Source organism: Bos grunniens, chromosome 6 (assembly GCF_055505025.1).
Source record: "Bos grunniens cultivar Pamir isolate PY7600 chromosome 6, Bosgru_T2T1.0, whole genome shotgun sequence".
Lineage (NCBI taxonomy): Eukaryota > Metazoa > Chordata > Mammalia > Artiodactyla > Bovidae > Bos > Bos grunniens.
The window spans coordinates 57,131,843-57,154,324 of NC_141170.1; the positions used below are offsets into that span (position 1 = coordinate 57,131,843).

Here is a 22,482-nt window from a genome sequence, read left to right on the forward strand (position 1 = left end):
CTGGTTTGAAAAATGTTTCCTTTTTACCGGTACAAAACCAGCTGCTTTCCTTCTTTCAAATGTGCTTTCAATATAATCTCCACCAGCACAGTCATTTTATTTTTATTAGGCTTGTTCACGGCAGTGGATACCCGTGTACTTCCTGTGCTCATTTATCCCCTTAGAGTAGAACTGAAAAACATACAAATATATTTGTTTGTTTATTTCTAATTAATGTATTCACATCTTGGCTTTCATATTATCTACCCCAGGGTTTTGTGAAATATTACCAAAAAAATTTTCTTTTTTGGTTTAAAATTTTTGAGAGCATGTATGACTCAACTATCTTCATGAGATCCTTTACAAATCTTATCATGCCTTCTGTAGAACATCTAACATTTAAAAACAGCTCTATCCTGATCTTTGCTGGGATGTGGGCCAGAATGATTTAGCTACTAATGCCCTAAGAGTAGCTGAAAGAATTGATGAAATCATTGTCTCAGCGTTGAAATTCATCAATTGTGAGGCTAGCATAGTTGCTGCTGAACTGGTCTTCCTTTTCATTCTTGAACTTCTTGATGATAATTATTCATCAGGTTTTGATAGATTTCAAATCTGCTTCCCATTAAAGATAATAAAGTAATGCCATGTTTTTAAAGAAGGAAATTTGCCTTCCTGTCGTATATATTATATACTAAGAAGTCATGCATCAAGTGCACCTAATAGCTGTGTAAGTTATTTGGAGTATATTGAAGGCAAAATGGTCTAGATTGCGACAGTACTTTAGAACATTTGGATTTGGGTGTTTGGGGTTTTTTGGTTTTTTTTTTTTCTTTGTCATGCATTCTCTGCAAATATGTCAAACTCTGACTATCAGTCTTCTGGGGATACAATATAAAGATGAATAAGACATGGTCCATGCTTTTTCTTTCAATTTAAAACTTCACTTTCTTTATAAAAGACTCCCCAGAGCCCTTCTTCAGCATCACCTCAGTACCTGGGCTTACAGGGTCTTCCTTGAGTCAGCGCTTAGTGCTCAGGCCAGCATTCTTACAAGGAATATGCCCAAGACAGGGCCCTACCCTCCCTGTTGTCAAATTGGGACATCAGCCTGCAACCAGAGCGAGACCTCCATTTGTTCCTCTCCTTAATATTACTTGAGTAGAGAAGTACTTGAATAAAGAAGTCAGTACTAGCCCTTAACACACTGATGCCCATTTCATTTACTTCAGCCAATATTTATGAGACTGAGAGCTGACTGTTGTTCTGGACACCATCATTGACAGAAGGGACAAGAATGGAATGGGCAATACAGGAAATCTTGGTTCAAGCCCTACCCTTCTGTAATCTTACCCCAGTATTCACTGTCGTTTATCATTGCCCCTATCTGGGCTTCTGTCACCTCATTTGTAAAACAAGGAGCTTGGAGACATGGTCCCTACTTTTGAACAAAACTACCAGAGTCATACATTTAAGCAGTTAACCTTAATATGGTAAATTAAGGGCTTCCCTGGTACCTCAGACAGTTAAGAATCTGCCTGCAATGCAGGAGACCTGGGTTCAACCCCTAGGTTAGGAAGCTCCCCTGGAGAAGAGAATAGCAATCCACTCCAGTATTCTTGAACAGAGAATTCCATGGACAGAGGAGACTGGCAGGCTATAGTCCATGAGGTTGCAGAGTCAGATAAGACTCAGCAACTAACACTTTCACTTTCAAGATATGTAAAAATGGCAAAGCTCTATCAGAGCACAGCAGAGGGAAAAACTTGAGTTAAGAAGTAAATGAAAACTTCGAAAAAGCAGTAGCTTTTGAATTTGGACTTGCAGGGTGAGCCAGAGCAGGGCAGTGGGGGATATCAGGGCAGTGGGGGATATGTGTGTATCTATGTCCATACGTATACATGTAAATATATACATGTGTGTATGCACAAACACAAACAGAAGCAGAAGATATTAAGGTGGCAAGATAGAGGTGGCAAGAATACACAGAAGAACTATACAAAAAAAGATCTTCATGACCCAAATAACCATGATGGTGTGATCACTGACCTAGAGTCAGATATCCTGGAATGTGAAGTCAAGTGGACCTTAGGAAGCATCACTACAAACAAAGCTAGTGGAGGTGATGGAATTCCCAGTTGAGCTATTTCAAATCCTGAAAGATGATGTTGTGAAAGTGCTGCACTCAATATGTCAGCAAATTTGGAAAACTCAGCAGTGGCCACAGGACTGGAAAAGGTCAGTTTTCATTCCACTCCCAAAGAAAGGCAATGCCAAAGAATGCTCAAACTACCGCACAATTGCACTCATCTCACATGCTAGTAAAGTAATGCTCAAAGTTCTCCAAGCCAGGCTTCAGCAATATGTGAACCACGAACTTCCAGATGTTCAAGCTGGTTTTAGAAAAGGCAGAGGAACCAGAGATTAAATTACCAACATCCGCTGGATCATGGAAAAAGCAAGAGAATTCCAGAAAAACATCTATTTCTGCTTTATTGACTATGCCAAAGCCTTTGACTGTGTGGATCACAATAAACTAGAAGATTCTGAAAGAGATGGGAATACCAGACCACCTGATCTGCCTCTTGAGAAATGTGTATTCAGGTCAAGAAGCAACAGTTAGAACTGGACATGGAACAACAGACTGGTTCCAAACAGGAAAAGGAGTACATCAAGGCTGTAATTGTCACCCTGCTTATTTAACTTATATGCAGAGTACATCATGAGAAACACTGGGCTGAAAGATGCACAAGCTGGAATCAAGATTGCCAGGAGAACTATCAATAACCTCAGATATGCAGATGACGCCACCCTTATGGCAGAAAGTGAAGAGGAACTAAAGAGCCTCTTGATGAAAGTGAAAGTGGAGAGTGAAAAAGTTGGCTTAAAGCTCAACATTCAGAAAACTAAGATCATGGCATCCGTTCCCATCACTTCATGGCAAATAGATGGGAAAACAGTGGAAACAGTGGCTGACTTTATTTTGGGGAGCTCCAAAATCACTGCAGATGGTGACTGCAGCCATGAAATTAAAAGATGCTTACTCCTTGGAAGGAAAGTTATGACCAACCTGGACAGCATATTAAAAAGCAGAGACATTACTTGGCCAACAAAGGTCTGTCTAGTCAAGGCTATGGTTTTTCCAGTAGTCATGTATGGATGTGAGAGTTGGACTGTAAAGAAAGCTGAGCGCCGAAGAATTGATGGTTTTGAACTGTGGTGTTGGAGAAGACTCTTGAGAGTCCCTTGGACTGCAAGTAGATCCAACCAGTCCATTCTGAAGGAGATCAGCCCTGGGTATTCTTTGGAAGGACTGATGCCAAAGCTGAAACTCCAGTACTTTGGTCACCTGATGGGAAGAACTGACTCATTGGAAAAGACCCTGATGCTGGGAAAGATTGAAGGAGGGAGGAGAAGGAGACGGCAGATGAGATGGTTGGATGGCATCACCGACTTGACGAACCTGAGTTTGCATAAGCTCTGGGAGTTGGTGATGGACGGGGAAGTCTGGCGTGCTGCAGTCCATGGGGTCGCAAATAGTTGGACACAGCTGAGCAACTGAACTAGACTGAATGCATGTGCACACATCTATGTTTCAGCATTGTGGCGGAGACTGTTAACTGGCTAATTTACTACCTACTCCCATCCCCGTTCTGCCTTGCCACCTCCACTAAGTCTAGAAAAGTTAAATGTTGATAGTTAGGGATGGCCATGTAGCACCATCTGGCCAGTTGCTATTTTTGGAAATACACTGAGGAATTTTATAAACCCTTTTGCTCTTCAAATAAGAGATGGATACATTTGGTTTCACCTCCTAATTCTTGTCTTCACAGTGGTTGTTGTAGCTGTGACAGTCACATTGAGACATTGAGAGAGATCTAGAGAATAAGTGGAAATATAGTCAAGCCAACCATCTTTGGCCCAAAATACCCACTTCAGTACTAATGATGTAAGAAATATGGAACTTTACTTAAGCTACTTTTAGTCAGATTTTCCTATTATTTATAGCCAAAAACATTCCTAAGTAATAGACTCAGCAACTATACCCACACACACTCTCTCAATTTTACATGTTTGTATATATATTTAACTTTATTTTCCATACCTACCAAGACTTGGGGCTATTTTTAGACTTGGATTTTGATGAAAAGTAAATAGGACTTAATGTTAGAGAAAAAATAGAAAGTGGAATGCCTTCTTCGTTATTACCAACCCAGACACTATCCTTTGCAATAATTTCCCTTGTATCTGTTCTGTCCTTGTCTGATAGTGGAAATGAAACATGAAGGCAAGCAGGAAGAGAATGGTTGAGAAGAAAGATAAATGCTGAAGTAGTTCATTCTGGAAGTTAGGTTATGGGGAAATGCCTAAGACTAAGACTTAGTTTGTTGTGGCTTGCAGAACACCACCGGAAGGGTTCCCAAGTGGTGACAATGCCTAGTCACATGATAGACAGGTTTAAATCCTAGTCCGTCGTTGCGCATACCTATGTATTTAGGACCAAAAACACCATTAGCTGTTTCCATTTGGCAAGCCAGGGTTCCCTAGCAGCCAGGAGATTGTTCTCCCTTTCCCTCCATTTAGGAAGTTGAGAGAAGAAACCATTCTTCTTTGTCCGAGATTGGAACAGCTTTCCACAGAGTGTTTTGGTTTTGTTCAGTCTTATATGAAAGATACCATCAAATAAGCAAGAGATCTTTAATGGACTCCGACCTTCCATGACACAAACGTGGAACCAAGTTAAAAACACTCAGCCTGTTCTTTCGTTCAGAGACCAATGCGGTTGCTTTGTTTATTGCACCTTTATTCATCCTAACTGTATTGTGTGTCTACATTTCCTGACTCTGTATGCGATTGTCATTTAATAATGTCAGCATGTAACTTTGCTCTTTTTCAACCATGTCACTTGGATTATTCTTCACTGTGGTGACCTTCCATAGTTTGTGTTTTTATTTTTTCTTAGTAGCTGCCTGCTCCTATTTAACTGTTTTTGATTCCCTCCTTCTACCTGTGTGTGTGTGTGTATGTGTGTGTATGTGTGTTCAGAATCAGTTCCTTACCTTAGAGGGGAGGAAGGTAGCTTCAGTGTGTGTGTGTGTGTGTGTGTTCAGAATCAGTTCCTTACCTTAGAGGGGAGGAAGGTAGCTTCAGTGTGTGTGTGTGTGTGTGTGTGTGTGTGTGTGTGTGTTCAGAATCTTGTTCAGACACTTGTTTATGTGACCAAAGGTTATTTCTGAGACAGGAAGTAAGGTTTTGCCAGTTTTCATTGATCTAATAATTAATTCTGATTTTACAGAAAGAGTTTATATTAGTCAGCTCGGGCTGCCATAATCGAATATGGCATATTAGGTGACTTAAGCATCAGAAAGTTATCTCTTCACAGTCCTAGGAGCTTACCTTAGGGGGGAGGAAGGTAGCTTCAGTCTTCTGTCAGAAGTACTGGTTGAGATTTAGGAATCCTTGAGAGAAAAAACTCAATGGGATAGTTGGAATTCACACTGAATTCATGGATTATCATTTAGTCTCTGATTTTAAAACACTTTAATGTTTTGTTCCTAAAGACTCTAAACCATTTTCTTAATCTTAAAAATGTTGCTGCTCTTTTTCTTCAGAATCTTCAACTACTGGGAGCCACAGCCATTGAGGATAAATTACAAGATCAAGTGCCTGAAACCATAGAAACTCTAATGAAAGCAGACATCAAAATCTGGATCCTTACAGGAGACAAGCAGGAAACTGCCATTAACATTGGTAATTCAGCTAGTTTAAACTTTATGTCATGGTGCTTTTTAACATGTTTTGATACATTTTAGAAGATATATTTGAGGTATTTCAAGATTTGAAAGATTTAGTGTTTTGAGATTTCCTTATTTGTGGTTTCACTCAGCTTATCTATTTACTTATGGCCCCAGTCAGAGGAGGCAATGGCACCCTACTCCAGTACTCTTGCCTGGAAAATCCCATGGACGAAGGAGCCTGGTAGGCTGCAGTCCATGGGGTCACTAAGAGTCAGACACGACTGAGCAACTTCACTTTCACTTTTCACTTTTCACTTTCATGCATTGGAGAAGGAAATGTTCTTGCCTGGTGAATCCCAGGGACGGGGGAGCTTGGTGGGCTGCCGTCTATGGGGTCGCACAGAGTCGGACACAACTGAAGCGACTTAGCAGCAGCAGCAGCAGCAGCATGGCCCCAGTGCCCCCTTTAAAGATGCAGTGATTATCTATACAGCCAAACTTTAGCTCTTGCAGCCACATAGTGCCCTCTCTCACCTTTGAACTCTGCCTGCCCCTAATTCACCTCCTTAATTGACACACGTGGATGAACTTTCTGCAGTTGTCTGCCAGAGTCTGGAGACTAGAATTATGGCAAGCTTGTATACTGACACTTGTTTATGTGACCAAAGGTTATTTCTGAGACAGGAAGTAAGGTTTTGCCAGTTTTCATTGATCTAATAATTAATTCTGATTTTACAGAAAGAGTTATATTAGTCAGCTCGGGCTGCCATAATCGAATATGGCATATTAGGTGACTTAAGCATCAGAAAGTTATCTCTTCACAGTCCTAGGAGCTGGAGTCCCAAATCAAGATGTCAGCAAGTTGGTTTCTCCCAAGGCCTCCCCTCTTGGCTTGCAGACGGTCACATCTCTGTGTGTCCGCGCCTGACCTCTCCTCTGTGGATGCTCACAGCGCGTCTGGTGTTCTGTCCTCTTCCTATAAGGACACTAGTCCTGTTGGATGAGGGATCACCCTTATGATCTCGTTTAACTTTAACTCTTTGAAGACCCTGTCTCCAAATACTGTCACACTGGTGGCTGGGGCTTCAACATATGAATTGGGAGGTGGGACAAAATTCAGTCTGTAACAGAGGAGAAAGGTAATGTTTGCTGGTAGAGGCCTGTAGTACCAATAATGTGCAAGAAAAATAGTCATTTCCCCCCGCAAATTCAGCAGTAGCATGTTGCCTGAGCACTGTGAACCCTGACATCAACCTCTGGATGATACTGATTATACAAATTACACACAAAACTCTCCCAAAATTAAAGAAACCATTTCAGGAGTATTCACAAACTAAAACCACATTTTTTGAAAGTCATTAAGTATCATCTATATTAAAAAAAAAAGATTTTAGCTAATATTCCTTTTAGAAATGTGAGTAATCAGTATATTCTGTGATAAATACTATACTTATAAATATAGTATTTATATTAAACTATGAATACTATAAATTCATAGTTCAGATCAGTTGCTCAGTTGTGTCTGACTCTTTGCGACCCCACGAATTGCAGCACTCCAGGCCTCCCTGTCCATCACCAACTCCCAGAGTTCACTCAGACTCACGTCCATCGAGTCAGTGATGCCATCCAGCCATCTCATCCTCTGTCGTCCCCTTCTCCTCCTGCCCCCAATCCCTCCCAGCATCAGAGTCTTTTCCAATGAGTCAATTCTTCGCATGAGGTGGCCAAAGTACTGGAGTTTCAGCTTTAGCATCATTCCTTCCAAAAAACACCCAGGACTGATCTCCTGGAGATCAGGAGACCTGGAAAATGCAAATATGATAAAGTAGTGTAACTACAGATAGAGGGGGAATAAATGGTGGTTAAGAGTGATCCGTGGGGAAGATGAACAGTCCTCAGGATGGTCCTGGATATGTGGCCAGTGTGAAAATACCTATGAAAAGGAGAGAAGGGTGGTGGTTTCTAGTAACCCTTAACTTCTAGAATCCTAAAAGTTGTTCCTAGAAAAAGGAAAGTAAGATTCATTCATTCAGCAAATGATTATGGTGCCTGTGGTACCAGGCATCAGTTAAGAACACAGAACAAAACGTATCAGAACCTCTGCCATCGGAACTCAGATTCTGGTCAGGGAAACAGACAATAATATAAATGAGAAAAACACATAATATATTTCATGGCAATAATTGTTCTAAAGAAAAATAAAGCAGGGAAGGGAGAATAGGGCATTACACTGCTGCTGTTGCTGGAAAGTGGCTTTAGTCGTGTCTGACTCTGTGCGACCCCATAGACGGCAGCCCACTAGGCTCCTCTGTCCCTGGGATTCTCCAGGCAAGAATACTGGAGTGGATTGCCATTTCCTTCTCCAATGCATGAAAGTGAAAAGTGAAAGTTTTCACTTTACACAGAGGGGTTCAATTTTAAATCAGGAAGTCAGGAAGGAGTATTGAAAAAGTGAAAGCCCAGAAACAACCTATGAGAAGAAAGGGAGCTTGTCACTCAAATGATTCGGGACAGCTGTCTTCTGTCCAACAGAAAGAGCAGATATGCCCAGGGCTAGAGGAGGAGAAGAGGTGAGCGGTGTAACAGAGCTCAGGTTGGATGGAGCCACCTACACTGTTGTCCAGTCTTGGCATTTACTCTGAGATGGAAAACCACTGCATGGTACTGAACAAAGTGGAGGAAACACTTGATCTGACTTTCCTATTAAAAAAAAAAAAAAAAACTCTATGTATCTGTCTGGCTGCTAGACTCAGAGTAGACTCAAAGGGAAGCAAGTATTGAAGCAGGAAGGCCAGACACTGTTGAATTAATCCAAGCAGGACATGGTGATGCTTGGACCTGGGTGGTAAAATAGAGGCGGTGAGGAATGGTTGGACTCTGGATGTATTTTTGAAGGTACAGCCAACAGGATTGATTGATAGATTAGACACAGAGTATGGGAGAAAGGAAGGAATCCCAGGTAACTTCAAGGTGCTTTAGCCTTAGCAATTGAAGGATGGAGTTGCCATTAACCAAATGAGGAAGACTAAAGGAGGAGCGAGTTTTCTGGAGGGAAAACTTCCTTCTTTCTGAAGGGAGGTTAAGCGCCTAATTTTAGATGTGTTAAGTTGGAGATGTTTATTTTACACCTAAATGTCTGCTGTAAAGTAGGCACTGCCATGTGAGAGTCCAGAGTTCAGGAAAGAGGGATTTATGAGATCTAGAATGGTCAACATTTCAGTCCAGTTCAGTCGCTCAGTTGTGTCCAACTCTTTGCAACCCCATGGACTGCAGCACGCCAGGCTTCCCTATCTATCACCAACTCTCACAGCTTGCTCAAACTCATGTCCATCAAATCAGTGATGCCATCCTACAATCTCAATCTCTGTTGTCCCCTTCTCCTGCCTTCAATCTTTCCCAGCATCAGGGTCTTTTCCGATGAGTCAGTTCTTCACATCAGGTGGCCAAAGTATTGGAGTTTCAGATTTAGCATCAGTCCTTCCAATGAATATTAGGACTGATTTCCTTTAGGATAGACCGGTTTGATCCTCTTGCAGTCCAAGGGACTCTTGAGAGTCTTCTCCAACATAACAGTTCAGAAGCATCAATTCTTCAGTGCTCAGCTTTCTTTACAGTCCAACTCTCACATCCATACATGAATATCTGGAAAAACCATAGCCTTGACTAGATGGACCTTAGTTGGCAAAGTAATATCTCTGCTTTTTAATATGCTGTCTAGGTTGGTTGTAACTTTTCTTCCAAGGAGTAAGCATCTTAATTTCATGGCTTCAGTCACCATCTGCAGTGATTTGGGAGCTCCCCAAAATAAAGTCAACCAGTGTTTCCACTGTTTCCCCATCTATTTGCCATGAAGTGATGGGAACGGATGCCATGATCTTAGTTTTCTGAATGTTGAGCTTTAAGCCAACTTTTTCACTCTTCTCTTTCACTTTCATCAAGAGGCTCTTTAGTTCTTCTTCACTTTCTGCCATAAAGGTGGTGTCATCTGCATACCTGAGGTTATTGATATTTCTCCTGGCAATCTTGATGCCAGCTTGTGCTTCCTCCAGCCCAGCATTTCTCATGATGTACTCTGCATATAAGTTACATGAGCAGGGTGACAATATACAGCCTTGACGTACTCCTTTCCCGATTTGGGATCAGTCTGTTGTTCCATGTCCAGTTCTAACTGTTGCTTCTTGACCTGCGTACAGATTTCTCAGGAGGCAGGTAAAATGGTCTAGTATTCCCATCTCTTGAAGACTTTTCCACAGTTTGTTATGATCCACACAGTCAAAGGCTTTGGCATAGTCAATAAAGCAAAAATAGATGTTTTTCTGGAACTCTCTTGCTTTCTGGATGATCTATTGGGTGTTGGCGATTTGATCTCTGGTTCCTCTGCCTTTTCTAAATACAGCTTGAATATCTGAACGTTCACAGTTCATGTACTGTTGAAGCCTGGCTTGGAGAATTTTGAGCATTACTTTGCTAGCGTGTGAGATGAGTGCAATTGTGCAGTAGTTTGAACATTCTTTGACATTGCCTTTCTTTGGGATTGGAATGAAAACTGAGGAATGAGATCACAAAAGAAATAAGTGTAGATGGTACTGTTTTACATGTGAGCTGGGCCAAAAAGGTTGCCTATTTTTGTCTAGCCACGTTCAGCTGTAGGCAAACAAGTGGGCAGAGTTGGTTTGATCAGCAGGTGAGTTTGCCCTGCACCAAGTACAGCAAAGCAAGAGAGAGCAGGAGAAAAGAAAATGTGATAACAGTCCAAGGGCAGGGAGATAGATAGTGGTGGGATCAATGGTCCAAGAGAAACCCAGACAACCTCCTGCATCCTTCTCCCAAACAACCGTTGGCCCATCTTCTGCTCTACATGTTGGTCATCATGAAGGGTATGCCATAGGCACTTAACAGTTTTCAGAACATTGAGAATCCTTACTGTATTCTCTTTCCATGTTTGTTTATCAAGGCAGCCTTAACCTGTCAGGTGATGTCCTTGTATCTTATCCCTCTTTTATAGCAAGCAGAGTATTTCTTTTTCAAACTTCTGCAGATCCAGAAGACAGCTGACTGCCATCTTTCTTGTTCAAATAGATAGCATTTTAATTTTACCAAAGAATATATATAAAATTCATAAGTTTTGTAGTTTTAGCATTTTAACATCTTCATCTTCTTTCTCTAGAGAAATTAATTATGTCAACCAATTTACTCTGTTTGGACATAGGGCACTCCTGCAAACTTCTGAGGAAGAACATGGGAATGATTGTTATAAATGAAGGCTCTCTTGATGTAAGTAAGATTGTCTTTTTGAAAAACTTTTAGTAACTTACCTTGTATTTTATATTCAGCTAACTTGAGACATTTTGTTTTCCTGGGTTAAAAGGTGCCTTATTACTGTCATTCTGCTGGAACAAATGTACACTGTTTTGAACCACTGATGTAAATAGACACTAGTTTTGTGTCTTTAACAGCTAAAAGAAATTGCTAAACGTTGTGAGACCAAAAAGCTGCTTTACAAAAGCGTTATGTCAAGAGATTGCTGAGTGACTACAGCTTCTTTGTATCTGCCTGAGTATTTTGTATATTTCAGTATTACTACATATTATATATGTAATATTTCAGTATTAATATTTTGCTTCTTTTTTAAAAAAATGTGAAAGCTATTGAACAACACCAAATAGCCAACAGTCAACTCTTTTTTTAATGTCTGAAGTTCAGAATTGACATAGAAATTCCTAGGATATCTTTTTTCATGACTAAGATCACATGAAGTTATATTTGGAAAAGAGGGAAACATTTTTTAGGAGTATAAAAGATAGAAGTTAACCCCCAAAATGTAGGTCATGACCTGTAAATATTTCAAAGGAAAGATGACTATTTGCAATTTAAGGTGGAAGACAGAACAGGAAAGGTGATATACAGCTGCTTGAAATAGCCCTTGTGACGCAAAGAGCAGAACAGAGGAAACCTGATAACTAGGGATGTTGGAGAAGCTGAGAGGCCACCTCTGTGGAAGGGATGGTGAAGAAGTAGATGTTTAGAAGTTGGGTATAGACAGGAAATTACATGTAAGAAGTACTTTGTTTCTGATTTTTAGACTGGAATGATGATCTCTTCTTTATTATTGTGCTTAAAATGCGCTTCCCTTTCTTGTGAGATCTTTGAGCACCTTGTAGCCTGAGGAATAATATATGATTTTGCAATCATGGGAACTGCTTATGCCTTTAATTATTGGAGAAGTGCTTTTTGTGAACCAGGCTTTAATCCTAAAAACACAAACAAAAACAACAAAAAAAAAGCCAGCCCTCCAAAAGCTTACAAATATTAAGAGAAGTAAATTGCATACAAGTAATAATGCAAAACAAATAGGTAAGTAAGGTAGATAACTTGCTGTGAAAATATCATGAAGTTTAAGGAACTATTTACAAAGTAAGTGGCATTTAGTTACATAAAGGTGAGTAAAACTTGAGTCACTGAGTAAGAGGAGCGGAAGCAGAAAGTTAGTGCAAGTTAAGTTCCTCTGTTGGGGCCTGAAAGAGGAACATTAAACTTGAACACAAGATTATAATTTTTTAAGTATGTTTTCTTTGAATAAATACAGGCACAGAATGTAAAACTGAAAAGTTAGGAAAAGAGAAAATATAGATGATAAAAAGTGAATCTCTCACCTTTCTTTTTTTATTTTATTGAAGTATAGTTGATTACAATGTTGTGCTAATTTCCACTGTACAGGAAAATGACTCAGTTTTATATATATATGTATATATATGTATAGACACACACACATACATATATGTAGGTATGTAATGTATATATATATACTGTTTCATATTCTTTTCCATTATGGTTTATCACGGGATATTGAATATAGTTCCCTGTGCTGTACAGTAGGACCTTGTTGTTTATAAATCTCCCACCTTTATATCCAAGCTACTAGTTTACCTCCCCAGGGATGGCCGCTAGTTCCAGTTGGTGTGTTCATCCAGAGATGTTCTGCCGTATCTAAGGGATTTATGTGCATGTCAGTTGACACATCCTTTGTTGTTAAACACATTACAGCATCCTGTCCACACTCCTTGATACTGCACTTTGTTTTTCTCACTTAATATATCTTAGCAGTTGTTTTATAATGGTCCGTATGAAGCTACCCAATTCATTTTAACAGTGGGCACAGTATTTATAAGGCGTCCATTAAAAAGTGACAGAGGGGGTTAAACCTGGAGAGGTAATCTCAGGTCAATTGTGGAAAGCTAGGCCAGGTTTGAGAGTTTGCCTTCATAGGCAAGGGGCATGACTTCATCAGCCTCTTAAAAGAGGTGTGATGTATAGAAGCAGTTGGCAAGTTGGAAGGGTGCAGACAAGGGACCAGGATAAGAGTCAGAGAGGAGGAAATGGGGGCACAGTGCCAGCGATGTGATGTAAAGTTCAGGGATACTTATCCCCATGGGGGTCCCTGGAAAAGGAGCCATCCAAGGTGGTTCCAGAACTGGGTTGCAGTTGTTCACAGCCTTGCAAAAACTTCAGTGTGAACGTTTCCATAATCCCTATAAACCTTTAGGCCTTTGTCAGCATCATAGGTTAAACGTGATGCACAGACTTTCTGACACTTGAAGGAAACCAGAAGTGGGACCTGTGAGACTGAAGTGAAAGCATGGTTGATCACATGCTTGATGTGACATCCTTTCCTTTTTGTCTGGATTTAGGCTTTCACCTTACATAGAGTGTGCTGGCATTGCTCTTTTTGTTTTCACCTGTTTCATCATTTTTCTCCAGCTCTTGGATAAACACATCCAAATGTTCTTGAAGTGTTTTTAGTGTCAAATGATATAAGCAGTAATCTCAAGAAAAAAAATAAAGAGAGAAAACTGAAATACAGAAAATATTCTGTGCACTGAATCCTGTATTGTTAAGACAGAGGCATTTATTTTCATTTTGAAGTTACCAAGATGGTAACTCAAAAGTCATAGACACTTCAAAGGTTTTTGCACTTTGTGTTGCTACAAGAGCCAATATAAATCATCCCAGGGGAATGCTCAGTTTTGATGAAAGCAAGGACCCCGTCTGTCTATTTTGGTCTGCAATCTCTGTCAGTCTCCAGCAAGCTGCCTAGCTCATTGTTGTGGGCGTGCTCAGTTGCTCAGTCATGTCCGACTCTTTGTGACTCCATGGACTGTAGCCCACCAGGCTCCTCTGTCCATGGAATTCTCCAGGCAAGAATACTGGCTTGGGTTGCCATTCCCTTCTCCAGGGGATATTCCTGACCCAGGGATAGAACTCAAATCTCCTACATTGGCAGGCGGATTCTTCACCACTGAGCCATAAATATTTGAGAAATGAGTTACTGAATAATGTTTAATTAAGGGATCCCTTTTTTAAAAATTTGTGTATCAGTTTTAAATGTGGTAATAGTCGATCATATCTGATATTTAAAGAGCAAAGTGATTGGAAACAGCCTTAACAATTTGTGTTGGTTTGGTGTGAAAGATCACAGGCAGACGCTATGGCTGAGCAGATTGACACTGATTCATCCAGCATTGGACTGCCTCTGGTTCTCGCACTGGTGTCTGGAGGAGGCTTTTTCTGCCAGGCAGTTAATCGGTGACTTTAACAGATCTGGCTGTCTGGGGTCAGACCTGCTGCGGTGAACTCATTTGCTTCGTAGCAGGAAAGGAAACCCCACTTTGCATCATAGCTCCTCCAGGTCTTGTGTGATACAACCCACGGCTGAGATTTCAGGCAAATCATTAGAATGAGTCTAGGGAAATCATTATTTTTCATTGCCATGGAAAAGCAAAGTATCCTCTGTGTTCACATTTGTACTGATAATAATAAAAGGGTTATCATTCCATCAGCACAAAGCGTAATTAATTTTCAAGTAATAAACTTAGAAACACACCACCTTAGGAAATAATATAATAGGAAATAAATTGTAGGTGCGCAAAGTTTTGTCAAATCACAATTTTAATGAATGTACTCAAATCACTCTGAACAGCAGCACAGTGGTTCAGGGCCCAGTTCTGCCCCACCTGAGTGGTGGACTCTGGACAAGCGGAAATTAGAGAACTTCTCTAAGCCACTTGCACTGCCTCTGAGGTAATGATAATGTTACCCTTGGCATAGGATTGGTATGGTTAGCACAGGGCACAGCACATATAAAATGAATGTTACAAAATTTTGTAGAAAAATAGCCCATGTTGAAATCCTGCTCTACAGACCTAATATGGAAATCTGACTTTTCTGCCTCTGTACATTCCCAGCTCCTCTCCCAGAAGAGCAGCACTCCCCGCTAGCATGATGCCTGAGTGCAGAGCTGGGGGTTCTCACTCAGTCACCTACCCAACTATTGCCAGATGCTCACAGTGTCAGCAAGAGAGGTTCGTAGGAAGCTTGATCATATTGCTTTTAATTTAGGAAGTAAGAATTTTATGGGTAAGCATCTTTAATAATCATGTAAAGTTGATCAAAATCTGTTAGATATTTAAAATAAGCAGATGATTTAGGTAACATGTAACTTTTTATCATGTAACTTTGAACTGTTTTATTAAGGGTTCTGTGATATTGATATGAGACTTTTTTTAAGGGTCTGCTAAAGCAAGAATTTTAAATTACTGGCTTGAAGAATATTTTGTACTTCTTCTCTAAGTCTACAGAAATGCCCAGAAATGATCCCGTTAAATTCTCAGAAACCCCTTTGGCTTAATGACCTAGATCCAGATTCTTCCAGCATCTCTTTTTTTTTAATTTCTATTGGAGTACAGTTTTTTTTACAGTGTTGTATTAGTTTTTGCTGTACAGCAAAGTGAATCAGTTATTCATATACATATATCCACTCTTTTTTGGATTCTTTCCCATAAAGGCCATTAGAGAGTAGTGAGCAGCATTCCCTGTGCTCTATGGTAGGCCCTTATTTGTTATCTGTTTTACATATAGTAATGTATATATGTCAATTCCAATTTCCCAATTTATCCCCCAGCATCTCTTTTATACTTTTGGTTTGCCATGAAGTAACGTGTTCAAAATATATCTGTTAAAACTGGAAACATCTAAAAATGTGAGCTAAGAACTAGAGAATCGACCTATCTTTAGCTGCCATTATCTAATTAATATATTTTAAAATGTAGTATAATGGGTTTATGTTATATTAAGGTGTGTGATGATTATAGTATTCAAATGCCCCATAGCATTCTAATTCTGTGAATCTCTGAAAATACTTCAGGTGACCCAGAATATTTGTTAATGGATATTATCTAACTTTCTGTAAAAGGTAGAGAGAAAGTGAAGACTGTTTCATTGAAATAGCTCAGGATTTCACTACCCTCATCTGTCAAGTCTGGGTAAGTGGAAGGAACCATAATTTCTCAAGCCATTAACTCTTTAGGTGCCCAAATGATCTTTCTTGGGTCTCACATGATATCCTTGTAACCTTGACCTCTCCTCCTTCTAGCACCTCCTAGGACAACTGTGGGATCTGTCCTGGGAGGCAGCTCTGGACCTTAAATTTGTTCCTATTGCTTCTTCTCCTCTTTTCTACTGTCTGGATTCCCTGGGAAAAAGAAAGGGGCAGAGAGGAAAATTATATTTATGGAATCAACAGGAATGATGGTTAAATATGTATGTGAGGAATTTGGAGAAATAAATTTCCTCTACTTGGAGTCAAAAGGCTTCAAGTTTTCCCTAATTTAACTCCTGAGAAACCCTGCCTGCCTCTCCTTCTGATCATCTGGGCACAGTTGGTTTTCAGTTTCTGCTTCTGTTGGTATTCACATTTAGCCTGATGAGGAGTCAGTACCCAATATATGGGAAGTGCAGAGTATGGATCCCAAAGAAAAATGCAGGCTTCTGACTATGTGAAGAGGAAGCTCTGCTGCCCCTGCAGGGTTCTATGCATGGCTGATAGAGTCATAAGAAACACTAGCTTATATTTGGACTAAAGATTTTACAGGGACAATCACATTTACACCTGAAAACATTAGTAGGCAGATACCATTATGCCCGGGCTTCCCTTGTGGCTCAGCTGTTAAAGAAACCTGGAGACCCAGGTTCAGTCCCTGGGTTGGGAAGATCCCCTGGAGGAGGGAAAGGCTACCCACTCCAGTATTCTGGCCTGGAGAATTCCACGGACTGTATAGTCCATGGGGTCACAAAGAGTTGGACACGACTGAGTGACTTTCACTTCACCATTATGCCCAATCTTGAAAGTAAACTTGACCTCTAGTGTTAAGCAAACTCTGGAGGATGTATGTAAGTCATTGGATTCTGGAGTCTAAGCAAATAGAATTTTCTGGAACCTAAGTTTCCAGTGACACTTGTAAAACAAGAGTAATAATAATACCCATCTCTAGGGTGTTGTGGGGGTTAAACCAAACAATACATTTTAAATACAATACCTAGCATTTAGTAAGCACGTTAAGAACTAGGAACCACTGTTGTGATCATCATTATTATTTCTTTTAACATCTTTATTCCCGGGGGTAGAGGGAGTTTCGTTTTGCCAAGTGCTATAAGAGGTGATTTTAAATAGCCGTCCTCCTCACTACTTAAATTTCTCTGCTTAATTTGCAAATATGAACTTAAGCCAGCTTACATTTGATTATGGATACCAGTGTTTTCTCTCACCTGTATATTTTGCAGAAAATGAATTGTTAACCACTTTTGATATTAACAAGCACAAGAATATGTATTTTTCAACACCATGGTAAAAGAAAGCCCTTTATAGGATTGCACATTTTTTTCTAGCTAAATTTGGTTTTATAACACCATGTAAGCTTCAAATATAACTTACAAGCATTCATGACATAAATGGCGAAGTTGTCATCTGTACCCTTTTAAGCTCATCTTACATGTATTATGCAGACAAACCTTACTGTTTGGGAAACCAATCACTGTTGAATGGCTTCTGAAAGAAATCCAGAATAAGCAAGTTATTGAATTGGCTCCAGAAAAAGAAGGGGAAAAAGGAGAATTGAGGCTACTTCAGGTTTTGTCTTGATATGTCCCATGAGTCTAATACAATACATTTTGTATTGCTTTGAAAAATAGTTCAGGCAGGTTTTAAACCACAGTGAATTTTCTTCCACTGCCAGCTTTGGATCTTTAGGATTGTGAATTCTCTGTTACCATTAGCAAAGTTGTTTCAGCTTTTTGGCCTGAAAATGTTTAAGAGCTCAGTTTAACGTTTAAGGTGTTAATGTGTCCCTATCAGAAGCAAAGATATGTTTTTGTAATATCCCATTGCAGGATGATTGTTCATATACTGTCTGGCACACAGCTTGCTTCAAGTAGCGCTCAGTGAAGAAAGCGAACTTTGTTACATTTGAGAGAAATGGGTTAGTTAAAAAAAAAAAAAGTAAACATTACAAAAATGAAAATAACATATGAACAAATAATCTGTTCCCTTTTCCTCTGATTTAAGATAGTGTCTGCCACAAAGCAGAGTTTGTGGTTGAAAAAGTTCCATCGAGTCCATTGTTTGGTCTCAGAAAAACTAAATGTGTCCCCTTTTCTTAAACAAAATTCAGTAATCTTGGCTTGTGTGCAGAACCCAAAGTGAAGTTGTTCACAAATCCATAGTATTTCTGTTTTGAGAAATTCTTCCTGCCACAAGCTTGAATGGTCTTTATCCCTCTCTCTCTCTCTATTCTTTTTTTTTTTTTTTTGGCTAAACATCTGAGCTCTTTCAAGAGCTCTCTGAGACCTAGAATTACCGATAAATCCTTTCTAACCAGTCTACCCTCTTGCCATTTCCTCACAGCTTGTGGGCAGTTTTGAGGGGAACAGATTGCTGTGCCTTGGGACTTCTTTGCGCCTCTGCCACCCATGTCTTTTGATGAGTTATTAAACTGACAGTTTGCAGGAAGCTGTGTCCCAGGTGTGTCTGTATGCACTTGCCTCTGTTCCTTTTTTCATTTTGACTCTTTTATTGGCACATAGTTGCTTTTTGCCTCCGTTCCTACATGAATGATGATGTTTGTCTCAATTACAGATGGAGACTATGGGTTCACAGGATTAGCAAATGTGGGATCCTAAATTTTGACCTAGATGACTTTAATCCCAAAATTGTTTTTCCTTTTGTTTTTAAACAACCCTTCCTTCTCCAGAAATAACAGGGCCTTAGTCCCAGAAAAAATCCTTCTGGGAGCTCCCCCCCAGATTTTCCAACTTGTCTTTGCCTCCCCTTCCTACTCACCACCAAGGCTCCAGAGCAGCTGGGAAAGAAGTGCTCTTCTGGGAATTGGTGATGTTGGGTATCTGGTATTTATGAAATTTACAGAAGACCCTATATTCCATTTTACTATGACAGTTGTACATGGATTTTTTTTAAATTTTATTTTATTTTTAAACTTTACATAATTGTATTAGTTTTGCCAAATATCAAAATGAATCCATCACAGGTATACATGTGCTCCCCATCCTGAACCCTCCTCCCTTCTCCCTCCCCATACCATCCCTCTGGGTCGTCCCAGTGCACTAGCTCCAAGCATCCAGTATCGTGCATTGAACCTGGACTGGCATCTCGTTTCATACATGATATTTTACATGTTTCAATGCCATTCTCCCAAATCTTCCCACCCTCTCCCTCTCCCACAGAGTCCGTAAGACTGTTCCATACATCAGCGTCTCTGGATTTTTTTTTAAATGGATGTTGAAAATAATGGAAATGGTGTGCCTTTGGAATTTGCAGTGAGAAAACACAGTAGATAATGATTCCTCTGTATTCCTACATGAATTAATTCAAATCATTAGGAAAATGGACCCAACCTTAGCTTTCTTTGTGGTTCTTGGTAAGAATTTCTCACAGACACCAGTTGTTACTTTCTCCAAACCGTTGATTTGGTAATTTGCTTACTTTCAAAAAAATGGTTGTATATTCTAAGCAGTCTCTTCTGGCTGAATTGAAGGCCATACGAGAGACTGGATGTCTGCCCACCCAGTTCCTCCAGGACGCTTCCTCCTGCGCTTGAGTCACTGCCGCCGCTGGAGAATATTTAATACCAAACTCAAAATAAGTGTTTAGGAGGCTTTCAGTGGTGGTTTCAAATAATTACTATGAGGGCTTTGGTAAAAGCCTTTATCCACAAAACTATTTAAATTATATAATTATACCCCCTGCCTCACTCTTCCTTCCTTTCCCGGGGTTTGTCTTTCTTTGCTTGGTGCCTCCATCCTACACTGCAAGACAGACTTGGACCCAGATTAGACACTTCTCAGCCTTTCTCTCTAGGGTACCCCAAACGAGACTAGATGCCTCACAAGGAGTTATTTGCCTGACAGAACCTATCATAACCCCAAATCCCAAACCTCTGCCCAGGGGCCAAGAGCAATTTACCTAGCTCTACAATTTCCTCTTCCTACCTCCTTCCATCCTGTAACCTTTGACCTTTTTCACATGGCATGACCCTATTGGGAGATTGGACCATTTCCTCAATTATAGTGTTTTGTATCAACACCTGCCCTGAAGAGCTCATATCTGCATATCAGCAAAGCATGAGCAAGATTTTTTTGTTTCCCTTTCCATTATGTTTAGCAATATGTTTTGATTAAATTCATTCACTTGACTCTTTTCCACTAAGCTGTTTTAGAAGACCTCTTTGACCATATGTTTTTTAAACTAATTTATTTGTTTTAATTGGAGGCTAATTACTTTACAGTATTGTGGTGGTTTTTGCCGTACATCAACATGAATCAGCCACATGTGTACATGTGTCCCCCCATCCTAAACCCCCCTCCCATCTCCCTCCCCATCCCACCCTTCTGGGTTGTCCCAGAGCACCAGCTTTGAGTGCCCTGCTTCATGCATCAAACTTGCACTGGTCATCTATTTTAATATGGTAATGTACATGTTTCAGTGCTATTCTCTCAAATCATCCCACCCTCCCCTTTTCCCACATAGTCCATGATTTCACCTTCTGTCTGCCTTTACCCATTTTGCGAAATTACTTTATGTTGGTTTGATTCTATATGAATATGTTTTTTGAAGGTTATGTTCTAATATAGCCTAGGAGTTTAGAAACACCAGATATTTTGGTCAGAAACTGTCCAAGAGAGCTAGTTAGTGATCCTGACTGGGATAAATACTAAATGGACCAGTTGTATATAAATATAGTTTCTCTTTACTCCCAGGTATATGATCTTTACAGCGTACAGATCAGTTCAACGTACAGCCTGCAGTAAAGGAGTAGTTGATATATGTGTTGCATGGGGGTATATGGAATGTCCTGTGGTTCTCTGAATCAATAACACATTGTCAAAAAATAATACCCAGTGATTTATCCACATTGTTCTTATGGGAGTCATAACTTACTCTTTAAGAACATGCTAACATGGTCCATACTTGTTATGGTCATAGTGTATTATTAAGAATGTCCTTGGAATACTCTGTTAATTTGTAATTTTAGGTTGTGAATACTGAGAGTGTAAAAATAGAGAAAGAATGAAACATTATTTGGCCATAAATTTATAAACACCTCATGTCATAAATGGTGATGAGATAGGGCCACAAACCACCAAAACAGCTAATGAAATATGTTAGTTTAAGATTCTTATATATATCCTCTTATTTGACATCTTATGTCAATTGATAGTAGGTTTTAAAACTAAGTAGGTCAACTAAGGTTTCCCCCTGCCAATGAATATTTATAAATCTGGTTTAAAAAATAATCAGTACCTAAGAAGTAAGGTGATGGTGTGATTGCTGAAAAATATGCCAGCAAAGTGAGTCCTCACTGTTTTCTTTATCATTGTTTTCAACCTACTATTTCTGAGGGTCTCATTTACATATAATGCTATTTACTCTGCATATATATATATACATATATATATATATATAAAACTTTACATTCTTTATGGGAGCTTAAAGTCTAACATATATTGATGTGGTCATCTGCAAAAAACATAGATAGTAAGAGAGACATGCCAGTCAATTTGTAACTTTCAATTTATGTTCTGCTCAAGAGTTATCTCAGGTTAGAGACAGAAATTTAGAGATAAAGAAAAAGTCTAGGTTAACTTGATAAATATTTGTCCTCCTACTCTCTACCAAGAGCCACATATCATGTGGGAAGGGATAATGCTATCTTTTCTATGATTGAGGGAAGACAGGTTCCCAGTTAGTTTTTACATAAAAGAAGTAGTAGCTAGTAGAGTTGAGTGTTAGTAATCAAAAAGTAGATTGAAATAAAATTGCTGTTAGGAGATTTCAAAAGGAAACTGAAAATCCTCTCAGTAATATACCACTTGGTTTACACTGATGTTGTGTGGTGATTGACAAGTTGCAGAGCGTTCATTCTTCATCATATGTGGATAATACAGTTAGATCTGATGTCAGAGGAAGGAAAAGAACTAGTCTTTCTCAGATGTCACCTCTGAGCCAAGCACTGGACAGGGCACCTGAGTTAGCACATCTTGTCACAACAATAACCCTATGAAAGATATTAACCCAATCTTATTTAAAAAAAAAAAGACTCAGAGAAGTAACCTGCCTAAAGTGGGAGAGCAACGATTCAACCCAAGCCATTCAATACCATATCATTGCCTTCTAAGTGCCTGCATGCTAGGTCTTTTCAGTCATGTCTCTTTGCTACCCTATGGAGTGTAGCCCTCCAGATCCCTCCGTCCATGGGATTCTCCAGGCAAGAATACTGCAGTGGGTTTCCATGCCCTCCTCCAGGGTCTCTTCCCAACCCAGGGATCAAACCTATGTCTCTTATGTCTCCTACATTGGCAGTTGGGCTCTTTACCACTGGTGCCACCTGGGAAGCCCCTGATTGCCTTCTAGAGATAG

The 22,482-nt window shown here is 39.8% G+C and overlaps 1 protein-coding gene across 10 annotated transcripts in view; it reads left to right on the forward strand.

Moving 5' to 3' along the window:
* The window catches only part of ATP8A1 (ATPase phospholipid transporting 8A1), a 238,832-nt gene that overhangs the window by 127,100 nt on the left and 89,250 nt on the right, over positions 1-22,482 (forward strand). For all 10 annotated transcript variants that reach the window (XM_086407721.1, XM_086407724.1, XM_086407725.1 and 7 more), the window contains 2 exons: positions 5,592-5,730; positions 10,927-10,991. In XM_086407721.1, coding sequence (XP_086263847.1) covers positions 5,592-5,730; positions 10,927-10,991 — 204 coding nt within the window. The remainder of the gene's footprint in view (positions 1-5,591; positions 5,731-10,926; positions 10,992-22,482) is intronic.